This window comes from Salmo salar, chromosome 04, assembly GCF_965601325.2.
Source record: "Salmo salar chromosome 04, fSalSal1, whole genome shotgun sequence".
Classification (NCBI taxonomy): Eukaryota; Metazoa; Chordata; class Actinopteri; order Salmoniformes; family Salmonidae; genus Salmo; species Salmo salar.
Window position 1 is genome coordinate 56,454,290 of NC_138294.1, and position 23,067 is coordinate 56,477,356.

A 23,067-nucleotide genomic window follows, 5' to 3' on the forward strand; every position below is an offset into this window, starting at 1 on the left:
AGAGCAGTCACGCTTGACAAGCTGTAGATGTCGACAGTGAATTATTGATGTGTTTCAATGGCACCTTCAATGATCCCCAATTATTTAACCCACACATTAGGCACTCGAGCAGAGTTTCACCTCTTTACCTCAATGGGGTTCTCGCTCTCTCTGAAATAACCATACCTAAGGTTAGAAATATGTGTTTGAGATTGAGATGCAATACCTTATAGTGAAATAACATTCATGTGTGCAGTGTGTACACATATACTTTGTTTTAATATTACAAATAAATCTCCTGCCACAGAATGACAGCTAAATAGGCAATAAAATTATAATAGAACAAGCACACAGTGAGATCTTTCTGTACATTTTGCTCCATGATTAGGGAAGTGGTGTGTTCACTCACACATGCACACAGAGAATCACAGGAGGTCTGGAAATTTTACAATATTTAATTTATTAACTATGATACAGATCACATAAGGCCTTCATCTTCATTACACCATTCTCAGTCAGACAAATTCCATGGTTTGCTGTAGATGGACAGTACTTCATCTTTCACTTGTTTTAAGCTACTGTATTTCACTTTCATTGTTCTCACACTAATTTCATGTTTTAAAATAATGAAAATGGTTGAACCTTCTCCCTTGGTGTGTTATTAAATCATGCACTAAACTGAAGTGGCCTTAAACCATTCACAAAATTGTAAAAATTGACTTTCAATCATTGAAATACACACAAAAAATGTTTTCTACCATTGACTAAAGGGCAAAGTGTTAGACCCCCTAACATACAAATAAACAACCATTTTACTATAGTAGCTCTCTCTTCTTTTTCTCTCCCATTTACCAGCAGATCTGTTGTGTCAAAAATGAAGTGATGCAGCCACATAGGTCCTCTGAGCCAAAGTCACATTCTACTGGGATAGTTTGTTTTTCCTATCCATCTCCCATCTGATCTTTTGTGCGTGTGGTAATACTGTACTGCACTGGACTGGGTGAGGAGTCACTGCAGCATTAGTCCATCAATCAGAGATAACTGCCTCCCACAGCAGGAAAACCCCAAAGATAAGTACCAGTGAGTGATCCCAAGTATTAATTAGTTGACCCTCAATACAACCAATAGACTGATCTGTTCTGAACTGGCAGCATGAGCAACATCCAAGATGGCTGACATCGAGTACAGCCATGCCTCCTGGCCAATACTCCGTCATCCCCAGAAGATGCCCGTGGCACTCCTCTTATGGGGCAACGCATTCATCTGATAGAAGAATCCAGAATATAGTAGGAGTATTCATTCAACTACTTTACATTGACTGCATGTTTGTTTTTCTACAAGAGAGAGGACAGTTAAACACCAACATAAACCCCATAGTATACTGGAGCTACAGTAGTTACTCTTGCTTTGTTGACATTCCTGAGCATGAGTCCACAAACATGCTCCATCTCTATAGGATATACTATACTGTTATTACTGTACTGTAGTTAATTGCAGTGGCAGTGTTTTCTGTATGCACACCTTGCCTCAGTTTAAGGTCCTTAATATTAGATGAGTACAAAGAGCTCAATTGGCTAGATACCCACAACATATCCAGCAACCTATCATTTTGCAATAGGGCAGTGGTTTCCATGGCCACCAGATAGCACAGTGCAACAGACACAGTACATGTATAGGCCTGGTATTTTTTTATTTTACCTGTATTTAACTAGGCAAGTCAGTTAAGAACAAATTCTTATTTTCAATGGCGGCCTAGGAACAGTGGGTTAACTGCCTTGTTTAGGGACAGATTTTTACCTTGTCAGCTCGGGGATTCGATCTTGCAACCTTTCGGGTTACTAGTCCAACGCTCTAACCACTAGGCTACCTGCCGCCCCAAGTATGACTAACCTCACCCTTGTCATGTTACTGTCTGATGTTACTGTCAATCATTCCCATAATCAATCTTCAATGTGGCCAATTTAATCATCAACCCCTAACTTATGGAGTGGATCTAACATCTCAACCAAGAGCATTCCTCTCCTGGATCCTAAAGGGTCTGATTAACTGACCCTTACTCAAACTCACTTTCCTAAACACCACCACTCAAACCAGGTGACTTCCTTAGTCAAAACATCAGTAAAGCAACAGCAGTCCTAAAAAGAGGGAAAACTCCAGGCTATTCAAACCTGCATGCTCAGAACTATTTATAACATGGCTAAGAGGAATATGAAACCAATATTATGGTTGGGTTTTCCATGGGGTTATAAAGTGAGCCCTGAATCCTCTAAAAGAACACTTATATAATAACAGGATCGTGTTAATGAGTCTCTTCACTACTGCCACGCCCACCCGGCCATTAAAACAAACTAGTCAATTGATCAAGGTTGCATTTCATGGAACTTAACACTATAATTCAAAAGTGCTTCAGGTAAGTATGAGGATACAAAAACAAGGGTTTGGATGTAAACAACATTTTGATCTGCGAAGGACCCTTCAGAGAGGCAATGGGTATGGTTCCCTCAACACACTAAAACATTCTGACCTAACAACCCCCCTTTAAAAACAAAACCCCTACAACATTCTGACCATTAAAGTGCATCCCTGGATGTCCCCACCCCAACCCCCTAGCAGGGGCCCTGCAGGCAGACAGGGAGGCTCCCCTCACGGCTGTGTGTACGTTACCAACTACAGCCCTGAGAGAGGCACAGTCCATACATCCAGTGGCTACTTTCATTAACAAACAGAACATTTAAAAACTATTATACACAAAGAAAAACATGGTGATGGGCACAAATCATATCTTCCAGCTTGACATGGAGGCTTGGACTTTATTTTTTTTATCGTAGTGTATTGTTAGGGTAAGAACGGTTGGTTGGCAGAGAGATGCTTACTGTAACAATGACAGCCACCCTGTTCTGCCCCCAGGTTATCAGGGGCTATAGGGGGTGGAGTGGACGGGTCAGCATGGTGATCTGCATTGGCACACAGGTGACAGGGGCGGGGCAGCGGGACGCTGTTCACAAGTGGCAAGTTTTTTTGTCAAACACTCCTCGTCTCCTCTCTCTGTTTACATGTTATTATCGACGACCGAACAATGTACTGTCAGTATGTATGTGTTGGTGTGTGTGTAAGTGACTAAGGTCCAGCATCATCAGATCAGGTGTGCAGCAGCATCAGATCAGGGGTGCAGCATCTGTTCCCTTCTCAGTGTCTCTCACAGTGTCTCTTGCTCGGTGGGGGTATGGTGGGGGTGTTGGTGGAGGGGGGTCAGGAGGGACTGCAGGGGAGACTGGGGGGTGGTGGGGGGCGACTGCTGCAGGGGGCTGAAGTGCGTGGCGGTGGAGGGAGGGGAGGAGTGGTAGCAGGAATAGGCAGAGCCCCCGGTGAGAGTGGTGGTGGGGGAGGCAGGGAGGCCAGCCAGGCCAGTGGGGGAGTCCAGGAGGGGCTGGTTATAGAAGAAGAAAGCACACTGGTGGATGAAGGTCTCGATGATTGTCTGGTAGGTCCGCGTGGCTGTCAGGGCATCCATGGTGGTGAAGTCTGGCCGCATCAGAGTGGGCCAGAAACAGATGGACAGATTCTCACTGGTCATCAGGTTCTGTCTGCTCAGCTGGCTCACCCTGGGATAGACAACACAATACACCGCCATCAACAACAGCATGACAACAGCTACTAGTGTAATAACATTATTACACAGGTATAAGAGCTACTTGATGATACATGTTACAAAACATGCAAATGGTTTCAGTCACAATGCAGTCAGGGCCAAGGTCATAGAATGGAACAGTTGGCCAGTCTGATCTGCACTCACTTGTGTAAGTGGCTCATGACAAATCTGAAGACGTCATAGTTCTCCCTGGGGAACCTCCTCAGTACATCCTTCATGGTGTACAGCCTCTGTTCCCTGTCGTTGATCTCTGTGCGCCCACACACACACACACACACACACACACACACACACACACACACACACACACACACACACACAGGAGGGAGGGGGTCAACGCTATGACTCATATGTCATCAACACTGTTACTCCATCTGTTACTCTATATGCAGCACGAAATACATACACTATATATACACACAACAGTATGTGGACACCTCTTCAAATGATTGGATTCGGCTATTTCAGCCACACAGTCTCCATAGACAAACGTTTGGCAGTAGAATAGCCTTACTGAAGAGCTCAGTGACTTAGCACCATCACACGTAATTTCCAACAAGTCAGTTTGTCAAATTTCTGCCCTGCTAGAGCTGCCCCGGTCAACAGTAAGTGCTGTTATTGTGAAGTGGATATGTCTAGGAGCAGCAACTGTTAAGCTGCGAAATGGTAGGCCACACAAGCTCACAGAACAGAACCGCAGAGTGCTAAAGCGCCTACCATGTAAAAATCATCTGTCCTAGGTTGCAACACTTACTACCGAGTTCCAAACTGCCCCTGGAAGCAACGTCAGCACAAGAACGGTTCGTCGGGAGCTTCATGAAATGGGTTTCCATGGCCGAGCAACCGCACACAAGCCTAAGATCACGCAATGCCAAGTGACGGCTGGAGTGGTGTAAAGTTCGACGCCATTAGACTCCGGAGCAGTAGAAGCGCGTTCTCTGGAGTGATGAATCATGCTTCGCCATCTGACAGTCCGACGGACTAATCTGGGTTTGGCGGATGCCAGGAGAACGCTTCCTGCCCCAATATATAGTGCCAACTGTACACTTTGGTGGAGGAAGAATAATGGTCTGGGGCTGTTTATCATGGTTTGGGATAAGCCCCTTAGCTCTACTGAAGGGAAATACAATGACATTCTGGTTTGTCAAGATCGGTGTGGAACAACTTGACTGGTCTGCACAGAGCCCTGATATCAACCCCATCGAACATCTTTGGGATTAATTGGAACGCAGACTGTGAGCCAGGCCTAATCGCCCAACATCAGTGCCCGACCTCAGTAATGCTCTTGTGGCTGAATGGAAGCAAGTCCCCACAGCAATGTTCCAACATCTAGTGGAAGGCCTTCCCAGAAGTGTGGAGGCTGTTACAGCAGCAAAGGGGGGACCAACTCCATATTAATGCTTGTGATTTTTAATGAGATGTTCGACGAGCAGGTGTCCACATACTTTTGGTCATGTAGTGTACATACCTACATACATATCAGTATATTGTGTACATCTTTCTCGAGAACAAAAAACAGACAGTTGAAGTCGGAAGTTCACAGACTTAGGTTGGAGTCATTCAACTCGTTTTTCAACCACTCTACAATTTTCTTGTTAACAAACTATAGTTTTGGCACGTCGGTTAGGACATCTACTTTGTGCATGACACAAGTAATCTTTCCAATAATTGTTTACAGACAGATTATTTCACTTATTCACTGTATCACAATTTCAGTGGGTCAGAAGTTTACATACACTAAGTCGACTGTGCCATTAAACAGCTTGGAAACTTCCATAAAATGATGTCATGGCTTTAGAAGATCCTGATAGGTTAATTGACATAATTTGAGACAAGTGGCGATGTACCTGTGGATGTATTTCAAGGTCTACCTTCAAACTCAGTGCCTCTTTGCTTGACATCATGGGAAAATCTAAAGAAATCAGCCAAGACCTCAGAAAAAAATTGCAGACCTCCACAAGTCTGGTTCATCCTTGGGAGCAATTTCCAAATTCATGAAGGTACCACGTTCATCTGTACAAACAATAGTATGCAAGTATAAACACCATGGGACCACGCAGCCGTCATACCGCTCAGGAAGTAGACGCGGTCTGTCTCCTAGAGATGAATGTACTTTGGTGCGAAAAGTGCAAATCAATCCCAGAACAACAGCAAAGGACCTTGTGAAGATGCTGGAGGAAACAGGTACAAAAGTATCTATATCCACAGTAAAACGAGTCCTATAGCGACATAACCTGAAAGGCCGCTCAGCAAGGAAGAAGCCACTGCTCCAAAACCGCCATAACAAAGCCAGACTTCGGTATGCAACTGCACATGGGGACAAAGATCGTACTTTTTGGAGAAATGTCCTCTAGTCTGATGAAACAAAAATAGAACTGTTTGGCCATAATGACCATCGTTATGTTTGGAGGAAAAAGGGGGAGGCTGTCAAGCCGAAGAACACCATCCCAACCGTGAAGCACAGGTGTGGCAGCATCATGTTGTGGGGGTGCTTTGCTGCAGGAGGGGCTGGTGCACTTCACAAAATAGATGGCTTCATGAGGAGGAAAATTATGTGAATATATTGAAGAAACATCTCAACACATCAGTCAGGAAGTTAAGCTTGGTCGCAAATGGGTCTTCCAAATGGACAATGAACCCAAGCATACTTCCAAAGTTGTGGCAAAATGGCTTAAGGGCAACAAAGTCAAGGTACTGGAGTGGCCATCACAAAGCCCTGACCTCAATCCTATATAACATTTGTGGGCAGAACTGAAAAAGCGAGTGCGAGCAAGGAGACCTATAAACCTGACTCGGTTACACCAGCTCTGTCAGGAGGAATGGGCCAAAATTCACCCAACTTATTGTGGGAAGCTTGTGGAAGGCTACCCAAAACGTTTGGCCCAAGTTAAACAATTTAAAGGCAATGCTACCAAATACTAATTGAGTGTACGTAAACTTCTGACCCACGGGGAATGTGATGAAAGAAATAAAAGCATTCTCTACTATTATTCTGACATTTCACATTCTTAAAATAAAGTGGTGATCCTGACTGAACTAAGACAAATAATTTTTACTAGGATTAAATGTCAGGAATTGTGGAAAACTGAGTTTAAATGTATTTGGCTAAGGTGTATGTAAACTTCAACTCTATATCCTCATCCCACCCCTCTATGAGAGGTCATCCCCAAACCCTTAGCCTGTAATAACCTGATACTTTCACAATCACAAGAATATCTCACCCTGCTCCATGTCTTACTGAACCCTACAGAACCCCAGTACCCCCATCCCTAACCCCAGCCTGCTCCATGTCATACTGAACCCCAAAACCCCTCCTTAAACCCAGCCAGCTCCATGTCTTACTGAACCCCCCAGAACCCCAAAACCACTCCTTAACCCCAACCAGCCCAATGTCTTACTGAACCCTCCAGAACCCCAGTACCCTATCCCTAACCCCAGCTAGCTCTGTGTCTTACTGAAGGCCTCGAGCAGCTCCACTTGCAGGATGCAGGGCACCAGGGGCTCTGGCAGCTCAGAGAAAAAGGCCTTCAGAGCCCCAGCCACCGTGTTGATGGCAAAGTCCTTCTCCACCAGGTCCAGCCCATGGTCTAGAGGGGGAGAGAGGTAGAGAGGGAGATAAAGAGGGAAGAAGAGACGTAAAGGAAAGTGAGATGTAGAAGAAGAAAAAAAAGAGAGAGAGAGTGAGAAGAAGAGGGAGGTGAGGAATAGAAGGGAAGGGGGAGAAACAGAGGGAGGAGAAGGAGAGGGGGAAAGAGAAAAGGATAGTGTGTCAGAGGCAGTCCCTTTGTCACGGTTCTAAATATATTTAGTTTACGTCATCATTTCCTCTGCAGCTCATGTGTCTATATATTGATTAGCCACATAACTAACCAGGGTTAGTCCAGGTACTGGGGACAGACAGTGTGGCGAGTACAGTCGATCCCTCTATGGGTCTGATACATTGTTTTAGACCAGACAGACATGACTAGGTACAGCAACTCACCCTGGTCAAACTGCCTCTGCATACTCTCCATCTCACACTTGTTCCCGCTCACCCTGTAGAGCCCCTCTGTGTTGAGACCTGCAGAGAGACAGAGATGGAAACCACCATCTGCATTATGTCATCAGCCATTTCCAGTAAAGTCAATGAGGACACTGCTGCAGTACAGGACACTGCTGCAGTACAGCAGTTGATCATTGGCTACGTTTGCTGTAGTGTAGTTAGTTCTTCTTGGCTTATTAAATGTATATAGAAAAATAACGCCCTCACCCAGAACGACTTAAAGTAAATCATATTGAAATTACACAAGGTGAGGATTGTAAGGAAAAACAAATCACAGTGCAACAATAAGACATTACACAGTTTAATCCTTCAGTAACACAGATTTACCTCAGAATTAACTTATTATCCATGAATAATATTCTTTGTATGTTTTGCACAGCATCCAAGTCAAATAACATAATGAATCAGACAAATATACACATGAACAAACACTGGGGAGAAGAGGAGAAAGAAAATAGTGACCCACCTGTGGTCTCAATAAAGCGGACACACTTGTCAATGAAGAGTGGGATAGGTCTGTCTGGGGACACAACGTTGACCAGGGGCACCCCGAAGTAGCTGCTCTCCAGGGGCTTGGGAATAGAGGGCCGATGCTTTGGTCTGGTTTTCTGCAGAGAAACACAGGAATGTTGACATTGTTAATAACCACAGAAGTCTACATTAGATTTTTGTACATTATGTCAACACTATGTTTATTCAGCTTTGTCAGCTGCAAAATGTGCCTTTATGTATTCAGCATCAGAATCAATAGCTGTCGTTTCAAGTGTCTCAATAACTCTGAAATGCAGGCTTCTTTCTTCTTAAAATTCCAACACACTTTGGAATTTCACATGAATAACTTACTTTCTATGAATAGCATATTAGCATGGAGGAAAAGTTCAGTAAAACAATCAAGCAATTACCCATCAAAAACGTTTTCTAAAGTAAAGAGATTACATGTAAAATCATATTAACCATGTTGTCATTACTTAACCACGTTTATCGTATCAAAGCTGGCCAATGACCTACAATTGAAGAGAATAGTCTTTAAAGCCTGAAAAGAATAGTGTTTACGCATTAGCAGTTAAGGGGAGACTACTAACTGAAGCAACACATACCTTGGCAGTGCGCCGCAGGCTCTTCAGAATGTTCCTCTTCTTGGGGTCCTCTCCCTCCTCGTTGATGATGTCTCCTTTCAGGGTTCCGAACTCATCCTCCTTGGTCTTTGGCAGGGCCCCCATCTCGTCGTCGCTGCCAATGAAGCTGGTGCGGAAGCTGCTGAACTTGCCCAGGCGTTTAGAGCGATCGCGGTAGAGCCGTGGCTTTACCCCCGCCGGCGAGAACTTCCTGCGGCGTTCCAGGGAGCTGCTGTCCGCCTCACTGTCTGAGCCATTCCCGTTGGCGTGCATCCGATTGGCATTGCGGATGGTAATAATCTTGCCCTGCGTGCTATCGTGGGGCACAGAGTAGATTATCTCCTCGTTGCTGGGCCGGGGCTTGGACACAGCATCCATGGGCTCTGCATAGTCCGAGGGGTCGTAACCTCCGTCCCCACCTGGCACCCATGTCACAGCGGAGGGCAGGGAGCGACGGTGGCCCATGGTGTCTGTGTTGTAGGGGTTTCTGCCCACCTTCCGGAAGTCAAAGGTCACAGAGGGCTTGGGTCTCACCTGGGGCGGGGCTTTGCTATTGAGTTTGCTCTCAAAGGAGCTGATGTCAGAGATGACAGAGACATCGCTGGAGTCCAGGTCAGGCAGGTTGAAGCTCCCACCATGGGAGGTGAGTGTGCCGTCGTAGTAAGGTGGGGAGGGCTCCACATCATCCATGTCAGAGTCTAGGAACATGGTGCCGGGGCTGGGTGAGCTACAGCGAGGGGAGTAGGCAGTCTCGTTAATGCAGGCCTCAGCCACGTTATCATACATGTGAGTGGCCTCCACGATGTTGCGTTTCTCCACCACCTCCATCAGGAAGGGATGAAACATCTCCATCCTGTGCAGGCCGCCCACCACCCCTCCTGACCCACACACCACACTGTTGAACCTGCCCTCTATCTCTTGGGCCAGCTCCTCTCCCTGGACCAGCTGCTCTCTGGCAGACTCACTTTCTGTGAGCTCCACCTGGCTCTCCCCCACTGCCAGCAGCTGAACAGGAATGATGTCCTGTACCTCACATAGGAAGGCACACAGGGTCTCCAGGGAGGCCTTGCGGCGGGCTGAGTACACAGCGATGTAGCCGTGCACTAATCTGCTCTTCCTCAGGGAGAAGGAGGCGTGATAGGAAAGGAGGGAGAGCTCAATCACCTGTTTGTGAGGTCCCACTGTCTGCTCCAGTATCACCGAGGTTCCACTGTTGGATGTTGGCCTGCAGTGCTGAGGCAGTAGGAAGGGAGAGAGGAGCTGTTCCACGTCATAGTTGTCTCCACACATCAAGCACATGACGATGCGGATGTCTGCCTCTGGGCTGGGCTGGTGAGGAGAGTCTCTGGGACCTGGAGGTTGAGGGGGCAGAGGTGGGGAGCTGCTACTGAAAGATGAGCTCCTTCTAGAGTCCAGAAGACCTCTCAATACTTGGTTGATCTGACTCTCATTCACATTGTGCCCATAGCCCACACCAGGGGAGGCTGGGTCGAGGAAGCTACACTGCAATCTCCTTGCTACCTGCTGTCCCTGTGTTATCAGACCTAAAGCAGTTTCTCCCCCAATATCTGCATAGGTCCCTACACCCCTTTTAGTAACCAAGAGCAGAGATGTTAAAAGCTGAGCTATATGGCTGTCCCTTCTACCGATTGTTGACTCCCGCAACCTTTCAATGCTTTCTACGACGTAGGTTAAGGACTCTTTTGAGTTGTACAGACACAGGCACCCATGGGGTGTGAAGGTGGGAGTGTGGAAGGAGTTAACAGGAAGTCGTACGTTGCCCTCGATAGGTCGCAGGGTGAGCTCATACATCTTCCCATCCAACACATACCGATCGTCATTGGTACAGAGAGCTCTGATCTCATTGGCAAACTCCCTAGCCAGTCCGTCTTTGCCCAATATCACAAGGTTGATTCGGTCGGCTTTAATATCCCCAAAATAAGACTTCACGTTGAAGAATGGGTAGCATGTTGGGAAGCGTGAGGCCAGGATCTGCTCTATCTTGAAGTCTCCACACTGTGGGCTGCTGGGACAGGTCTCCTTAGTGGGGTGGTAGACAAAGTGGATATGCTTCAACACCAGAGCATCCCTCTCAGCTGGAAGCTTCTGCAGGGCTTTGAACCGCTGCTCCTCCCCTAAAACCTCCTGGATGGCCCCCATCTTCTCCTTGCTGGGCTTCGCGTCCACCTCCAGCTCATAGAAGAGCTCCGAGTACTCCAGCAGAAGCTCCTGGAAGTCCTCTTTAGCGTGGCCGATGATCTCTTTCTGGTGGCGGTTGTAGAGGTCCAGGTACTCTGATTCCTCCAACCATTGGTAGAAGTCTTCATTCATGATGAAGCTGCGGGCCTCTTCCCAGGGCTTGCCAGGCGTTACAAAGGGAGAACAGGCCAACTTGTGCTTGAACTCCTGCCTCATCTCAGCCCGCTTGCACTCATTCCTCAGGTGCTCCAGGTGGGCGTCGAAAATGTCCTCGGCTGGTAACGTCTCCAGCAGGTCTGAGGGGATGCGCTCATCCTCCATGTTGTCTATGTGAGACGTGTCCTCCCATGGAGAGTCCTCCAGAACTACAAACCAGTGGGCAAAGTGCTGCTTGGACTCTAGGACCTTCTGAACCCCAGACCAGCTCAGCTGGTCGATCTCATCCAGGTCAGGCACCAGGGAGCTAAGTGCTAGAGGAAGAGTGCTCAGATAGATTTTCCGACGTCTCTCAATGTGTTCCTGTTTCAGACGGTACACAAGCTGCTGGAAGAGCTTCTTGCATTTTGCTGTACCCTCCAGAAAGACGTATTCATTGAACTCTGAAGCGGTGTGCATGCGTCGGCTGGTGTTAAGCCAGGTCTCGTTGTGGTTCTTCACTATGCGGTTGACTAGCCATTCATATCGGTCTTTAGCCAAGGCTATCTGCTGACTCTGGAGCTTGAGGGCCTCAAAATAAGGAATGATCTTGGGCTTGCCCCTGCTCTTATCAATGAGTTGCACCAAAGTAAGGAAGGCTAGGTCAACATTGATGTTAGAGCGTGCAGACGTCTCCACTACTGGAAGACTCTTTTTAGTGATGGCAAAGGTGTGAGAATCTTTGATGTAGCGTTCAACCCCCTCATCACACTTGGTTAAGACCAGCACAATGGGCTTCTTTGTTTTGCTCAGCTGACCGTAAAGGTTTGTGACAAACTTCAACTGGTCGTCAAAGTTGCGGTTCATCCCCCTACTGACGTCCATACAGAGCACGAACCCGTCAGCCTGTATCTTGCCCTCGGGCATCTGCTTCTGCTCAAAGTCCTGCTCCAGCCCCAACTGGTCCGTGCAGAAGTACATCAGCTTCTCTGCAGAGGCCAGCTTGGTGGAGGCCGCCCTCTTGATGTAGGGCTGCATGGCAGTGCTGCGGTGTGGCTGGAACGTCTGGTCATCAATGAACTCTGTCTGCTCCACCACATGCATCCTGCACTCCGGCCCCTCCTCCACCACCCGCCCCACCTCCCCCCAGAACAGGAAATGGTCATTGTTAACCACTCTACCCCCAAAGTCACTGGTGCTCAGCACTGACGTGTGGTCCAGATAGAAGTCATCGGCGCTGGGGCGCACAAAGCGGTTGCACAGACAGGACTTACCCACGCCACACTGGCCCTTCTCTTTCTCAGTTCCTGACAAACCCACCACAATAAGGTTGTATGTGGGTGACTTAACATCTTGCTTTTTCGCCATCATTATCATCAGCTGACACTCATCCTGCCATAATCAGGCACTCGATCAGAGAGTACACTTGGACGTGTGTCCATAAAGTGGCAGTGGGGATGAAGTTTAGTTTCCGTTTCCTTTAGTGTGCTACATGTTTTATCAACAACAGTGCAGGGGTGTAGCAAAGACAGAGGCTTCTCTCAGTCATTCCTAATGTAGCTATGACCCTGTCAGACCAAATAAAAGAGCACAAAAATAAGAATTAGCTAAACAAAATCTTACATTTGTTAAAAAATAACAAATATTAGTTTGAGCAAAGTAAACCTAATTTCTGCTCTCATCAAAAAAAGAACAGTCAAACACCTTCACAAGAATAACAGTGGTTAAAAGAAGACAACACTAAGAATAATTTCCCTTCAAATTAATAAGAGAACAGTGAGTAGGGACATTAATTTCTAATCTCATCTCATGCTGGGCTGGCCTTTTAATAGAACAGCAAATGAGATCTACAAAGAAAAAAACTCAATATTCCCTGCAAACAAAGTGAGACCTAAAATACAGTGCCTTCAGAAAGTATTCATACCCCTTGACTTATTCCACATTGTTGTGTTAGACTGAATATAAAAATGTATTAAATAGATTTTTTCCCCCCAAACTCATCTACATACAATATCCCATAATGACACGTTTTTATAAATTTGTGCAGATTTATTGAAAATGAAATACAGAAATAACTACTTTACGTATTAGAATCATATTTGGTAGTGAATACAGCTGTGAGTCTAAGAGCTTTGCACACCTGGATTGTACAATATTAGCACATTCTTTTTCGAGCTCTGTCAAGTTGGTTGTTGATCATTGCTAAACAGCCATCTTAACGTACATTTTCAAGACAATTTACAGTACCAGTCAAAAGTTTGGACACGTACTCATTCAAGGGTTTTTATTTGTACTATTTTCTACATTGTAGCATAATAGTGAAGACAAACTATGAAAAACACATGGAATCATGTAGTAGCCCCCCAAAAACAGTGTTAATATAGTCAAAATATATTTTATATTCTTCAAAGTAGCTACCCTTTGCCTTGACAGCTTTGCACACTCTTGGCAATCTCTCAACCAGCTTCACCTGAAAGGCTTTTCCTACAGTCTTGAAGGAGTTCCCACATATGCTGAGCACTTGCTGGTTGCTTTTCCTTCACCCTGTGGTCCAACTCATCCCAAACCATCTCAATTGGGTTGAGGTCGGGTGACTTTGGAGGCCAGGTCATCTGATGCACCACTCTCCTTCTTGGTAAAATAGCCCTTATACAGCCTGGAGGTGTTTTGGGTCATTGTCCTGTTGAAAAACAAATGACAGTGGGACTAAGCACAAACCAGATAGGATGGCGTATCGCTGCAGAAAGCTGTGCTGGTTAAGTGTGCCTTGAATTCTAAATAAAATCACTGAGTGTCACCAGAAAAGAACCCCCACACCATCACACCTCCTCCTCCATGCTTCATGGTGGGAACCACACATGTGGAGATCCGTTCACCTACTCTGCGTCTCACAAAGACATGGCAGTTGGAACCAAAAATCTCAAATTTGGACTACAGAACAAAGGACAGATTTCCACCGGTCTAATGTCCATTGCTCGTGTTTCTTGGCCCAAGCAAGTCTTCTTCTTATTGGCGTCCTTTAGCAGTGAAGACCTGATTCACGCAGTCTCCTCGGAACAGTTGATGTTTAGATGTGTCTGTTACTTGAACTTTGTGAAGCATTTATTTAGGCTGCAATTTCTGAGGCTGGTAACTCTTAATGAACATATCCTCTACAGCAGAGGTAACTCTGGGTCTTCCTTTCCTGTGGCGGTCCTCATGAGAGCCAGTTTCATCATAGCGCTTGATGGTTTTTGCGACTGCACTTGAAGAAACTTTCAAAGTTCTTGACATTTTCCGGATTGATTGACCTTCATGTCTTAAAGTAATGATGGACTGTTGCTACTCTTTGCTTATTTGAGCTGTTCTTGCCATAATATGTACTTGGTCTTTTACCAAATAGGGCAATCTTCTGTATACCACCACTACCTTGTCAAAACACAACTGATTGGCTCAAACGCATTAAGAAGGAAAGACATTCCACAAATGAACTTTTAACAAGGCACACCTGTTAATTGACATGCATTCCAGGTGATTACCTCATGAAGCTGGTTGAGAGAATGCCAAGAGTGTGCAAAGCTGTCATCAAGGCAAAGGGTGGCTACTTTGAAGAATCTAAAATAAATGTGGATTTGTTTAACACTTTTTTGGTTACTACATGATTCCATGTGTTATTTTATAGTTTGTCTTCACTATTATTCTACAATGTAGAAAATAGTAAAAATAAAGAAAAACCCTTGAATGAGCAGGTGTGTCCAAACTATTGACTGGTACAAAACTGAAATATCACATTTACATAAGTATTCCGACCCTTTACTCAATAATTTGCTGAAGCACCTTTGGCAGCAATTACAGCATCGAGTCTTCTTGGTTATGACGCTACAACATTTGCACACCTGTATTTGGGGAGTTTCTCCCATTCTTCTCTGCAGATTCTCTTAAGCTCTGTCAGGTTGAATGGGGAGCGTTGCTGCACAGCTATTTTCAGGTCTTTCCAGAGCTGTTCGATCGGGTTCAAGTCCGGGGCTCTGGCTGGGCCACTCAAGGATATTCAGAGACTTGTCCCGAAGCCACTCCTGTGTTGCCTTGGCTGTATGTCCAGGGTTGTTGTCCTGTTGGAAGGTGAACCTTCACCCCAGTCTGAGGTCTGGAACAGGTTTTCATCAAGGACCTTTCTGTACTTTGCTCCGTTCATCTTTCCCTCAATCCTGAAAAACATCCTTACAGCATGATGCTACATCCACCATGCTTCACCGTCGGGATGGTACCATGCTTCCTGTAGGCACTGTATGTTGAGGGGGTATGTAGTAAAACTAGATTTAATTTTCTTTCCTTGCCTTGTATGAAAGGTGTCACCTGAAAGGATTCTACATGGGACTGGAGTCACACCATTCTGACCGCTCAGCCATGGGTCCACATTATTTACCTCAATGACAAGTGTATCACATATAGGCTACTGACAAGCCCACAAAAGGATCACAACAACTACAATACATGTGATGGAGATAATGGCGCTGCATTGGAAAACAGACATTTTAAGGCAACATAACTTGTTTAGTCTGGCCAAGAGAAGCAAGAACCATTTATAGTATAGTTCCTTCAATACTTACAGTATACCATCTTGTGTATTATAATTTTTTTCCACTGATCTTAACTTTTTTTGTACATAATGTTTCCGCCATCGTTTCCTATGACCGAAAAAAGCTTTTGGACATTAGAACAGCTATCACTAACCTCAATTTGAACGAGGCCTTCTACTTCAATGAGATGGAGGCGAAATACATTAAGACTGTAATATACTATACTTCTCTGAGTCATGGCTGAACAAGGACAATATACATCTAGCTGGTTTTTCTATGCATCGGCAGGACAGAAGGGCAGAGCCAGATAAGATCAGGGTGGTGGTGTGTCTCTTTGTTAACAACTGCTGGTGTGCAATCTATAATATTAAGGAAGTCTCGAGGTTCTGCTCACCTGAGTTAGAATACCTCATGATAAGTTGTAGACCATACTATTTACCATACTATAGCTGTCTATTTACCAACACAAACTGATACTGGCACTAAGACCACACTCAACAAGCTGTATAGGGCCATAAGCAAACAAGAAAATGCTCTTCCAGAGGCAGCACATCCAATGGCCAATGATTTGAATGCAGGAAAACTGAAATCCGTTTTACCTCATTTCTACCAGCATGTCACCTGTTTAACTAGAGAGAGAAAAATAAAAAATTACTCTAGATCACCTTTCCTCCACACACAGAGACATACAAAGCTCTCCCTCCATTTGGCAAATCTGATCATAACTCTATCCTCCGGATTCCTGCTTACGAGCAAAAACTCAAAACGGGAAGTATCAGTGACACGCTCAATACGGAAGTGGTCCAATGAAGCGGATGCTTCACTAGCACAGACTGGAATATGTTCTGGGATTCATCCGATGACATTGAGGAATTTACCACATTGGTCACTGGCTTCATTAATAGGTGCATGGACGACGTCATCCCCACAGTGGCCATGTGTACATATCCCAACCAGAAGCCATGGATTACAGGCAACATTTGCACTGAGCTAAAGGCTCGAGCTGCTGCTTTCAAGGAGCGGGACTCTAATCCGGACGCTTATGAGAAATCCCGCTACGCACTACAATGAACCATCAAACAGGCAAAGCGTCAATACAGGAATAAGATCGAATCCTACTACACTGGCTCCGACCTCTTGTATTATTTATATCTTAATGTTTTTGCACTGACTCTCTTGAACTAGGTCTATGCACGCTCACTATACTCCATCCACACACACTGACACTCCAACACACACACAAGCATATTCACGCCACACACGCTGCGGCTACTCTGTTTATTATACATCCTGATTTCCTGGTCACTTTTACCCCTACCTTTTACCCCTACATGTACATACTGAATTACCTCAACTACCTCATACCCTTGCGCATTGACTCAGTACTGCTACTCCTTTTATATAGCCTCGTTATTTTGTTACCATTTTTATTGAGCAAATATTTTTCTTACTTTTTAACTCTATTGTTGGGAATTGGCTCGTAAGTAAGCATTTCACAGTACAGTCTACACCCGTTGTATTCGGCACATGTGACCAATAAAACGTGATTTGATGTTGGTCATGTCAAGTGAATCAAATCAGGGTTACAATACCCTATAGCCAGCTTGGGATTGAATCATTAACCTGCTAGTAAGTAGTCCGGTTCCCTAGCCATAAAGCTCTATTGTACTTCTGCCCAGAGCCATCTTCATTTTGGCACTTTTTCACACTACTCATGACTTGGCAGGTTTCGTAGTGTGAGCAGGGAGGGGAGTGGAGGAAGAGGAGAAGCACTCTTCACACTAATTGGAATCCCATCCTACCTATTGCTAGCCAAGACCATTGAAGGGATGGATGGTCTCGGTGTCCCTCATAACTATGCAAGATAAGTCATCCATCTCGAGGGTGGCCAAGGACCACTTCGGACAAAGAGCTGGGCAGTGGTGTTGGTTTCCTTGCCAACCGGGACCTTTAGTGGTCACTATTAAGTATAAATGCTCTCAATTATGGCCTTGATCATGGATGAATGACAAACATTTACAGTGCATTAGGAAAGTATTCAGACCCCTTGACTTTTTCCACTTTGTTACATTACAGCCTTATTCTAAAATTGATTAAATAAAAATCCTCATCAATATACACATAATACCCCATAATGATAAAGTGAAAACAGGTTTTAATCATTTTTTTTTTTTTTTACAAATGTATAAAAAAAACTGAAATACCTCAATTAAGTATTCAGACCCTTTGCTATGAGACTCGAAATTGAGCTCAGGTGCATCCTGTTCCCATTGATCATCCTTGAGATGTTTCTACAACTTCATTGGAGTCCACCTGTGGTAAGTAGCCTAGTGGTTAGAACATTGGGCCAGTAACCGAAAGGTTGCTAGATCGAATCCCCGAGCTGACAAGGTAAAAATCTGTTGTTCTGCCCCTGAACAAGGCAGTTAACCCACTGTTCCTAGGCTGTCATTGTAAATAAGAATTTGTTCTTAACTGACTTGCCTACTTAAATAAAAAATGTCATTAATAAAAAAAATGTCATGGATTGGACATTTTTTAGAAAAGGCCCAGGCCTGTCTATATAGGTCCCACAGTTGACACTGCATGTCAGAGCAAAAACCAAGCCACGAGGTTGAAGGAATTGTCCTTTGAGCTCAGAGACAGGATTCTGGGGGGGGGGGCACAGATCTGGGGAAGGGTACCAAAAAATGTCTGCAGCATTAAAAGGTGGCCTCCATTCTTAAATGGAAGAAGTTTGGAACCACCAAAACTCTTCCTAGAGTTGGCCACCCGGCCAAACTGAGCAATCAGGGGAGAAGGGCTTGGTCAAGGAGGTGACCAAGAACCCGATGGTCACTCTGACAGAGCTACAGAGTTCCTCTGTGGAGATGGGAGAACCTTCCAGAAGGACAACCGTATCTGCAGCACTCCACCAATCAGACCTTTATGGTAGAGTGGCCAGACAGAAGCCACTCCTCAGTAAAAGGCACATGACAGGCTGCTTGGAGTTTGCCAAAAGGTACCTAAAGACTCAGACCATGAGAAAGAAGATTCTCTGGTCTGATGAAACAAAGACTGAACTCTTTGGCCTGAATGCCAAGCTTCACATCTGGAGGAAACCTGGCAACATCCCTACGGTGAAGCATGGTGGTGGCAGCATCATGCTGTGGGGATAATTTTCAGCGGCAGCGCTCAGGACCTCAGACAGGGGTGAAGGTTCACCTTCCAACAGAACAACAACCCTGAACACACAGCCAAGACAACACAAGAGTGGCTTCGGGACAAGTCTCTGAACATCCTTGAGTGGCCCAGCCAGAGCCCGGACTTGAAAATCTTCTCTGGAGAGACCCGAGTAAATTAATTACAGATTTCTTGAGTCATCTTAGATTAATTCTGACTATTTTGAGGAAGTGTACAGTTGTGTCAAAGTTTTGAGAATGACACAAATATTAATTTTCACAAAGTCTGCTGCCTCAGTGTCTTTAGATATTTTTGTCAGATGTTACTATGGAATACTGAAGTATAATTACAAGCATTTCATAAGTGTCAAAGGCTTTTATTGACAATTACATGAAGTTGATGCAGAGTCAATATTTGCAGTGTTGACCCTTCTTTTTCAAGACCTCAGCAATCCACCCTGGCATGCTGTCAATTAACTTCTGGGCCACATCCTGACTGATGGCAGCCCATTCTTGCATAATCAATGCTTGGAGTTTGTCAGAATTTGTGGGGTTTTGTTTGTCCACCCGCCTCTTGAGGATTGACCACAACTTCTCAATGGGATTAAGGTCTGGGGAGTTTCCTGGCCATGCTTTATGGCAAGGTGCTCCATCATGCTGGAAAAGGCATTGCTCGTCACCAACCTGTTCCTGGATGGTTGGGAGAAGTTGCTCTCAGAGGATGTGTTGGTACCATTCTTCATTCATGGCTGTGTTCTTAGGCAAAATTGTGAGTGAGCCCACTCCATTGGCTGAGAAGCAACCCCACACATGAATGGTCTCAGGATACTTTACTGTTGGCATGACACAGGACTGATGGTAGCGCTCACCTTGTCTTCTCCGGACAAGCTTTTTTCCAGATGCCCCAAACAATCGGAAAGAGGATTCATCAGAGAAAATGACTTTACCCCAGTCCCCAGCAGTCCAATCCCTGTACCTTTTGCAGAATATCAGTCTGTCCCTTATGTTTTTCCTGGTGAGAAGTGGCTTCTTTGCTGCCCTTCTTGACACCAGGCCATCCTCCAAAAGTCTTCGCCTCACTGTGCGTGCAGATGCACTCACACCTGCCTGCTGCCATTCCTGAGCAAGCTCTGTAATGGTGGTGCCCCGATCCCACAGCTGAATCAACTTTATGAGACGTTCCTGGCGCTTGCTAGACTTCCTTGGGCGCCCTGAAGCCTTCTTCACAACAATTGAACAGCTCTCCTTGAAGTTCTTGATGATCCGATAAATGGTTGATTTAGGTGCAATCTTACTGGCAGCAATATCCTTGCCTGTGAAGCCCTTTTTGTGCAATGCAATGATGACGGCACGCGTTTCCTTGCAGGTAACCATGATTGACAGAGGAAGAACAATGATTCCAAGCACCAGCCTCCTTTTGAAGCTTCCAGTCTGTTATTCAAACTCAATCAGCATGACAGACTGATCTCCAGCCTTGTCCTCGTCAACACTCACACCTGTGTTAACGAGAGCATCACTGACATGTCAGCTGGTCCTTTTGTGGCATGGCTGAAATGCAGTGGAAATGGGTTTTTTCTGTTCATTTGCATGGCAAAGAGGGACTTTGCAATTAATCTGATCACTCCTCATAACATTCTGGAGTATATGCAAATTGCCATCATACAAACTGAGGCAGCAGACTTTGTGAAAATGTATATTTGTGTCATTCTCAAAACCTTTGGCCACGACTGTATAATGGCTATGGCGTCTCAAAATGGACAAACAAGACAATATTGACTTTTTTCTAATTTTTCAAGCGAATGTCTTTTAAGGGTGTATGCGAGCACACTCGTTCGGTTCGCCTAGCCGACATTGGCTAGCCGCCAGCGTAATAAGAGGTTCTGAAGCATGCTGACACCTTTAGTATCAGGTAAATTGGGGTAATATTGTTTGTCAAGTTGCCAAGCAGTATATTTTATACACAGAGGACGGGACCATACTGGAGATGCTCCATAACTAGAACCAATGCACAAACAGGAAAAGCAAAGTATGACGAGACTTAGTCTCTTTTAGAAATCGAGAGTGAAATACACCCTCATCTCTAACATGTAGGCTCAGCATTCCCTAACAGTCCCATTGCAAGTCAGAATGTTGAACAAAGTTCATTTCAACTTACTTTACCTGACAATTTTGGCCCCATGTCAACCCAACCTTCAGTACGCTGGTCTGTATATTGTTTTTTTGCACCCTACAAACACTTGTACAATATGGCTGAGACTAACCGAACCACAGACCGAACATTGTCCCACGTAATCATATGGCAAATTCCACAAACACTTCCAGCTGATTGAGAGGAAACGCGCTTCGGTCGACTATGTTTGACTATTGTTCGGATTATTGTGCATAATGTTCAATACGTCAGGAGATTGAAAATACAAGAGAGAGAACCTCGAGAGAAATTATGGTAAACGACCCTTTCCTGTGGATACCCCATCTCCACCTACTGTCAAAATGACCTACAGCACAGACAGCCGATAAAGAGTAAATATCATTTTATTCAACATTATGGCTTGTAGACTCGAGTCTTTTTAGGCAGACTTCTTTCAGACTGAATATCCATGGGGTAACCATGGTAACATACTGATGTTTAGGCAAGAGGATGCTCAAAGTACAACCAGAAAACAACCACACTGTATTATTGTTATATAATCACTCATGTAAATAGAAACATATATATACACTGTGTGTGTGTGAGTGTACTGTTTAAATATTGAAATGAAATGTGTTAACATAGGCTACTGCCATTCAATAAAACATTATTGTTTACAAAATTCGGCATCTCATATTCTAAACCTATAGAAAATGCAAACCATGTCTACATTCCCCAGCAAAGGCACAGTAGGAAGTCAATTGCGCTCAGCTGAGCTAGGCCTGACAGACAACCAGATTGAACAGGCAAATTCTTTGGAAGTGAAAACAAGCAAGTCACTATCCTACCCTGTGATTGTAAAGATACATCGCTTTCTAAATTCAGAAGAACACACATACTTGCGTCATATTGTTCAAAATCGTCAATATAGCGGTTTACAACTCCTTATGCATATTGTAATGGATTAACAAAGGTTTTGGAATGAATGTTCATGGAAAGGACTGGCTACACCAGGCCTCTTGTCCACAGAATAAATTGCCGACTCGTAACTAAAACATATTTACCTCGAATTTCTGAATCCACTTGGACTTTTTAAATCACCAGTTTCACTCAAAGATACATTTGTAACAGACAATTGTTACAATTGTGCGTAAATTGATCATGAGAATGTCTACCTCGAACACTGGTTTCAATCCGTGTTTCAGATTAAAATGGGGAGAAAGTGAATACATACCATCGCATTCTCCCTGCATCCGTCAGTCCAGCGCTTGCCGCAGCCCTGGCCGCCTGATATGCATGGACATAAGAAACAAAAAGAACGTGGCTCTTCTGATTCCCATACAGAACTAAGTAGGTTATTATTGTTTGCTTACATATTAATTGTAAATCTACATCTCGATGTTTTTTATTCCATTGATCTGTTCGTCTTTTTTGTGATAATAAAACTACAAAGGTAAAAACATATTTTTTTCTTTTTCTCTCCTTGTTAAAAATGAAAGGCGTATAAAAGCTTGTTTCGCCGTCTTTTCCTTGCTTCACCACGTTGCTTTTGACGAATTATTATGTCCATTGTTGTGGCAACATTATACTGGATCGATCATGTACGGGACACCGGTCTAGTTTCCTGCACTTCCTGTACAATGTTTCTTCTAAACAGCCCTAATGCAACATATTGGTAACGTCCTAATCAATTTAACAAGAGATGGCGTGTGTGAAAGTGGGTTTTTTCCAGCTTCCCAATAATGGCGACGGCCCTTCTCCCAGAGCTAATTCTCTTCTCCTTTTCTCTGAAAAAAAAATCAGCAACGGAGACAGACGCGGAGGAGACTCGCCCAGCGGCGCGCACACACAACTGCAGCACGTACAGTATTTACAAAGGCGAGACGCGGCTGTCATGCCGACACGCGTAATCGCCATCACTGTTATAAATATGACTTTAGCCAACATATGTCAAGCTCCCATAAATTAAATTGGCTTTGGTATATCTCTGTGTCAAGACCACTTAGGCTGCATTCATGCTTTCTCTATTGGCATCACCTGCTTTAGTAGGCCATATGTATTTGTCTTATTCTATTAATATTGTGTCCTACTCTAAATTCA

At 44.7% G+C, this 23,067-nt stretch overlaps 1 protein-coding gene across 2 annotated transcripts; it reads right to left on the minus strand.

Annotated features, from left to right (window-relative positions):
- Window positions 1–420: 420 nt before the first annotated feature.
- On the minus strand, window positions 421–22,799 carry arhgap35b (Rho GTPase activating protein 35b). 2 transcript variants are annotated; one of them, XM_014196944.3, is made up of 8 exons: window positions 22,341–22,799; window positions 22,202–22,254; window positions 8,768–12,687; window positions 8,137–8,278; window positions 7,611–7,688; window positions 7,084–7,215; window positions 3,773–3,878; window positions 421–3,581 (listed from the first exon to the last, which is right to left on the minus strand). In XM_014196944.3, the coding sequence occupies exons 3-8, from the start codon at window positions 12,494–12,496 to the stop codon at window positions 3,176–3,178; spliced, it is 4,593 nt and encodes a 1,530-aa protein (XP_014052419.2). In that variant the 5' UTR covers window positions 12,497–12,687; window positions 22,202–22,254; window positions 22,341–22,799; the 3' UTR covers window positions 421–3,175. The 2 variants fall into 2 exon arrangements, with proteins under 2 accessions (XP_014052419.2, XP_014052418.2); XM_014196943.3 differs by having other exon boundaries at window positions 22,202–22,799.
- Window positions 22,800–23,067: the final 268 nt, after the last annotated feature.